Source organism: Oryctolagus cuniculus, chromosome 3, assembly GCF_051225735.1.
Source record: "Oryctolagus cuniculus isolate XC-2025 breed Fujian yellow rabbit chromosome 3, ASM5122573v1, whole genome shotgun sequence".
In the NCBI taxonomy this organism is placed as follows: Eukaryota; Metazoa; Chordata; class Mammalia; order Lagomorpha; family Leporidae; genus Oryctolagus; species Oryctolagus cuniculus.
In genome coordinates, this window is record NC_142869.1 from 159,635,538 (window position 1) to 159,641,542 (window position 6,005).

Sequence of the window (6,005 nt, forward strand, 5' to 3'; positions counted from 1 at the left end):
GGAAAGATCTTCCATCCGCTGGTTCACTCCCCATATGGTTGCAATGGCCAGAGCTAGGCCGATCTGAAGCCAGGAGCCAGGAGCTTTGTCAGCATCTCCCACATGGGTGCAGGGACCCAAGCACTTGGGCCACCTTTTATTGCTTTCCCAGGCCATAGCAGAGAGCTGGATCAAAAGAGGAGCAGCCAGGACTGGAACCAGTGTCTGTGTGGGATTCTGGCACCCCAAACAGCAGCTTTACCAGCTATACCACAGCGCCAACCCTTTAATCAGCTATCAGACGCCAATACTGTCCTTTAAATATTTTCTTCGGGGCTGGCATTGTGGTTTAGTAGGTTAAGCCTCATCTGTGGCACTCACATCCCATATGGGAACCGGTTCATGTCCCAGCTGCTCCTATTCCAATCCAGCTCTCTGCTTATGGCCTGAGAAAGCAGTGGAAGATGACCCAAGTGCTTGGGCCTCTGTACCCACATGAGAAAACTGGAGGAAGCTTCTAGCTCCTGGCTTCATATCGGCCCACTGGCCATTGTGGCCATTTGGGGGGGTGAACCAGCAGATGGAACACCTTTTTCTCTATCTCTCCCTCTCTCTATAACTCCACCTCTCAAAGAAATAAATAACAAGAAGGAAAGAATTTTCATTACTTCAGTCATTTTTGGTTAAGTATGTCTTCATGAATTTGCTTAACAGGAGTTTCCCACAATTTTCCTTACTATATCTATAAGAAATATATTCTTGGGTGCCAAAAATTTAAAATGGAACTGAAGCTTTGATTTAAAAAAATATGTTTAATTGAAGATGTCCTAAAAATGCTATTATTTTCTTGAATAAAGATGAATGTCACTAATCAATATGTTCTCTGAGTCAAAAAAGAAACAACATGAGAGAAGAGGATGATAGTTTTAATGCACTTTTTCTAATTATAAAACTGCAATAGGAGCAAGAAGATAAATGAGGACACATTTCTCATAGTTTGTTTAGCTTGCTTGATGTTTGCTCTGCAGTAACACCAGCTAGGATGAGGTCATCCCCTGTAATTAGAGCTTCCAGTAGCAGCTGGGCAATGCAGGGTGGCATTTGTCAACAGGTTCCACTGCAGACAGTGAGCAGGAGAAACACTGGGATCCCACCTCAGTCATAGCTTGCCTGTCATTAGGTGAAATGGGCAGTTTGTCCTCATCCTCCTGTTAGTCCATTTGGAGCTGTTTTCCTCATCCTGGCCTTAGATCTTTGGTGCATGCTGCCTCCTCAGTGCCCAGAATGTTCTAGAAGGCCTCATACTCCTGCCTTACCTAGTGAAAGGCCACATTTTGGGTCTGTCTTCAAAGAGAAGACATAAGTATAAACTTCTGCTGTGAGAACTTTAAATGTCCTGAATGAGGACCAAATCTTTTTCCTATAGTCCACTGTGCCCAAAACAGAGCCTTTCACATAAATAGCACATATTAACTGAGTGAATAAACAAACAATATTGAGTGGATGAGTAAATGTAACCTATATGCTTCTTTTAAAATTTTACTCATTGAAAAGAAAAAAAAATGTGCTAGAATTACACACATCAAAACAGGGACAATTATTAAGAAATAATCCAGAAGGGAAAAAGACACCACATTACATGAGTAAATGTAAACTATATGCTTCTTTTAAAATTTTACTCATTGAAAAGAAAAAAAATGTGCTAGAATTATATACATCAAAACAGGGACAATTATTAAGAAATAATCCAGAAGGGAAAAAGACACCATTTAAATGCAATTTCAGCTATTACAGACAAGCAGAGGGAGAGAGAGACAGGCATCTGATTTAGTTACTCTCCTAAATTGTACTACATTAGCTGTCACATACTTCATCTATTTGGAATAGCTGAACTGCCAAGATTCTATACAATTGTTAACTATTGTTAACTTCCCATTGAAAATAGAGAAAATTCATTTAATAATTACTGCTATAGTTCACAGGGGGGAAATCTGTTTCTATAGGGGGAAATTTAATAAGCTATTTACATATGGGGTTCCAGGGTTCTAAGAGTGACAAAATCATATTAGTAATAATAATTTATTGAACTCCTATTATATACTTGGTACAATACTAAGTATTTTATATACAAGGCTTAATTTACACAACCCAACAACAGACAATATTTCCATTTGGTTGGTGAAGAGATTAAAATCTAGAAAAAGTACTCAGAAAACTTCCTATCCTAGTCATGTGCCTTTTCCATGCAACTCTTCTCCCCCGGGTCTTAAAGAAAAGGCAGTATTATCTTGCACACTAATACTCTACAAATAGAAACTTGGGCATAAGAAATAGAAGGGGTATGAGAGATACAATATGTCCTTGTAGAAGGAAGAGGAATAGTTAATAACTACTTTGATAATAAATTTGGTAATGAGCTCAATATCATCAAGTATTCATGTTAATATGCCTATTGTTGGCTACTTTTTTTTGAAATCATTTTCCAGCTGTTAAAAAGGGCTCCTATGACATGGTATCTTCTCTGATCAAACACAACACCAGCCTTGATCAGCCCTGCGTCAAGCGATGGTCAGCAATGCATGAAGCAGCCAAGCAAGGCCGAAAGGATATCATAGCTCTGCTGCTGAGACATGGAGGCAACGTGCACCTGAGAGATGGGTTTGGAGTCACACCATTAGGTGTTGCTGCTGAGTATGGTCACTGTGATGTATTAGAGCATCTAATCCACAAAGGTAGGTGAAAAGGAATGACACTGCTCTCACTTGTCCTGCCTCCCAAATGCCTTTTCTCCATTCCTCACAGCCTCCACTTCCTTCTCTGAATGTAACTGGGCATAAGGCTTATAGCTAGCCCCCTCCACAGGCCCTTTTCCAAGACTCCACTAAGCCCTATGCATTGTGACCTACAAATCTGGAAGTCTAGCCCTGATTGCTGTCTTTAGAGACAGCCCGTTTTCACATAGATGATACAGGAGGATCTCGCTTTCATCTTCTAAACTGATTCCTCCTATTATTTCTACTATAATAATTATTCTCCAACAGGACTAATGCCTCCCCCACCTACTTTCCCAAATTCAATCAGTTGCAAAGTCCTATGGCGTCTCTCTTGTTTCTGTAATTACAATTTTTCAAACATCCTGATCAGTCTCTTCTGATCGTTCTTGGACCAATTTGATCATTCCCTAACTATTCTCGAGATCTGTGGATCCATTCTACACTTTGCAACTTGGTTCTTCTCCCTAAAGGAGAACTTTTTCAAAACATCGCCCTCCTTATCATTTAATTGTTTTTCCAGGCTTACCTTCATCACTCCGGTCTTGTATCCTGTGCTTCAGCCAAATAAATTTGCAGTATCCCAAAGCATACCTGGTATTTACCCTGAGTTTGAGTCAGGTCCCTGCCCTCATCGGCAAGACTTTCCACCACAATTCAAGTCAGTCTCTCTTTTTTTTTTTAATTTATTTTATTTTTTGATAGGCAGAGTGGACAGTGAGAGAGAGAGACAGAGAAAAAGAGGTTTTCCTTTGCCGTTGGTTCACCCTCCCATGGCCGCCGCGGCTGGCGCGCTGCGGCCGGCGCACCGCGCTGATCCGATGGTAGGAGCCAGGTACTTATCCTGGTCTCCCATGGGGTGCAGGGCCCAAGCACTTGGGCCATCCTCCACTGCACTCCCTGGCCACAGCAGAGAGCTGGCCTGGAAGAGGGGCAACCGGGATAGAATCCGGCGCCCCGACCGGGACTAGAACCCGGTGTGCCGGCGCCGCAAGGTGGAGGATTAGCATAGTGAGCCACGGCGCCGGCCCAAAGTCAGTCTCTTAAGGCCCCATTTTACTAAATTCTTTCCTAGTTCTCCAGGGTAGATTGTCACATTGCTGTCCTCTAAACTCTCCAAAGAGCTTTATAGAACTGCAGGACAAGGAGATGAGAGACCTCTTCCTCACCTGATTTCTGTCACCTACTTGTTATGAGATGCTGGCATAGTTACTTCATATCTGGTCCTTGGTTTCCTCATGTGTACATGAAGGCTAGGACCACATGATCCCCAAGGACCCTCTCTGGGGAAAAAACAAAACAAAACAAAACAAAAAACTACCGTTTTGCAGCCCTCACCCATGTATCCTCATTGAATTATCAAATAAGCGCCATGAAAAGTTCATGCTGTGTTATTGCAAGGTATGGATGCAGAGGGGCAGAGGGGCAGATATGCAGAAATAATAACTGCCCAACTCTCACCATCAGCAGCAGAACCATAATTCAAACACACAGCTGTTCCCCTTATATTAAGCCTCCTAGTTCTCGCGTCACTTGGATGTCATATTATTTGTGTTCTCTGATGGTATTCTGTTTTGTTTCCCCTTTAAGCTTCTTAAAGTACTCAGATTAATTCACACAAAGTGTTTCCATATAGAGGGTGGTCAAATAAATATTTGTTAAATTGAAACAGAGTATTAACTATTGCCTTCAAATTAAAAGGCCTAATGATACCTTTTCCTGAAAGGAAAATAGGCTTGTTGATTACTGTCAAGTTTTTGTGATGCAAAGATTTTCTAATAAATTGAAACTTTCCATGTGAGTGTTTATTGAAAATATTGAGGACACAGATGTGCTTAATCCTACACTTCTAAATTTACATCATTACCAGAAAGGAAAACAACAGATTATTATTAAGGGGACTATTTTAATGATGCTACAAAGTTATCACTGTGCCACCTGTCTGTTCCACCAGGTGGTGACGTGCTTGCTTTGGCAGATGATGGGGCATCACTGTTGTTTGAGGCAGCCGGAAGTGGCAACCCTGACTGCATTTCCCTCCTGCTGGAATATGGAGCAAGTGGCAATGTGCCTAACAGAGCAGGTCATCTTCCTATACACCGAGCTGCCTATGAGGGACATTATCTGTGAGTAATAAATTATAGGGTGATCATTTTAAGGTAAAAATGAAAATTGCATTATTATAATCACAAGTCACTCTCTAAGGATACTCCCAAAAATCTGAAGAGAAGTAAGCAAAAGTTCACAAGCTTTGTATTTAGATGATTAAAACTTGATTTTTCTCCCTTCTTTTCATAGTTTTCCCTTCCACAAAATGAATTTATATTATTTTTATTGTGAAAAAATTCTTTTTAAGAAATTATAAAATATGAGCATTCTGCACAAGCTTCCCAAGAGTCCTTTTCTGTTAAAAAAAAAAAAAAGTTGTTTAACAAAAGGCAATGGAGTTTTTAAAACTGCCCTTAACAAAGGATTAAAATTTATGGAAATACTATGTATTATTCCCGTTATCTTCTAGTATCCCCAGGGTATTTTGGTATAATGTCAAAATATTCTTAAACATAAAAGTGTCATTATAAGTTCAGATTTCTTTATTACATACAAACAGTGAATAGATTTTTAAGTCACAAAATGTGTCCTTCTCATCACATCGTTTAGTCGAGAATCACTTTATTAAATTGTCCACCATGAGGAGATGGCTTTAGGCAATCAAATATATCTCATAAATTCTAAAACTCTGGAGTAGTTAGACTTGATCATTTTCAGTGACCACGTTCGCTGAGCGGTCAATGAAGCGTAACCGATGCTAAGTGACACGCTGTTAAAGTTTACCTGGATTTCCTCCCAGTGTTCATAAATTCACACATGGTAGCTCTGAATTGTGCACAAGAGATCAAGTTATCCTTGCCTGTGGCTCTCCTACGTGTCTAGCTAGTTGACCAAGTGAGAGATTCACAACTATTTATTACATGTACTTTAAGATATGTACACTGTGGTCAGTTATTTCAATTGGCCTGCTGCAAGATTGATGGACTAATAAAGACTCCTCCTTTGGTTAATATTCAATTGCATGTTGTGTGGAAGACTACAGTATATACAGGACCAACGTAAAGAACAGATTGCTTAGGAATCAGTGAAACAGGAATAATTAATGAGAATTTACAAGGCTTAAATTCTGGTATTTTCTTTATACTTAACTGTGAGACTTTAAACAAGTCATTTTCCCTCTCCTGACTTCATAGTCAATAAAATCAT

At 40.1% G+C, this 6,005-nt stretch overlaps 1 protein-coding gene across 10 annotated transcripts in view; it reads left to right on the forward strand.

Moving 5' to 3' along the window:
* The window catches only part of ASB15 (ankyrin repeat and SOCS box containing 15), a 30,463-nt gene that overhangs the window by 16,810 nt on the left and 7,648 nt on the right, over nucleotides 1-6,005 (forward strand). For all 10 annotated transcript variants that reach the window (XM_008258258.4, XM_089329496.1, XM_008258259.5 and 7 more), the window contains 2 exons: nucleotides 2,466-2,711; nucleotides 4,705-4,876. In XM_008258258.4, coding sequence (XP_008256480.1) covers nucleotides 2,466-2,711; nucleotides 4,705-4,876 — 418 coding nt within the window. The remainder of the gene's footprint in view (nucleotides 1-2,465; nucleotides 2,712-4,704; nucleotides 4,877-6,005) is intronic.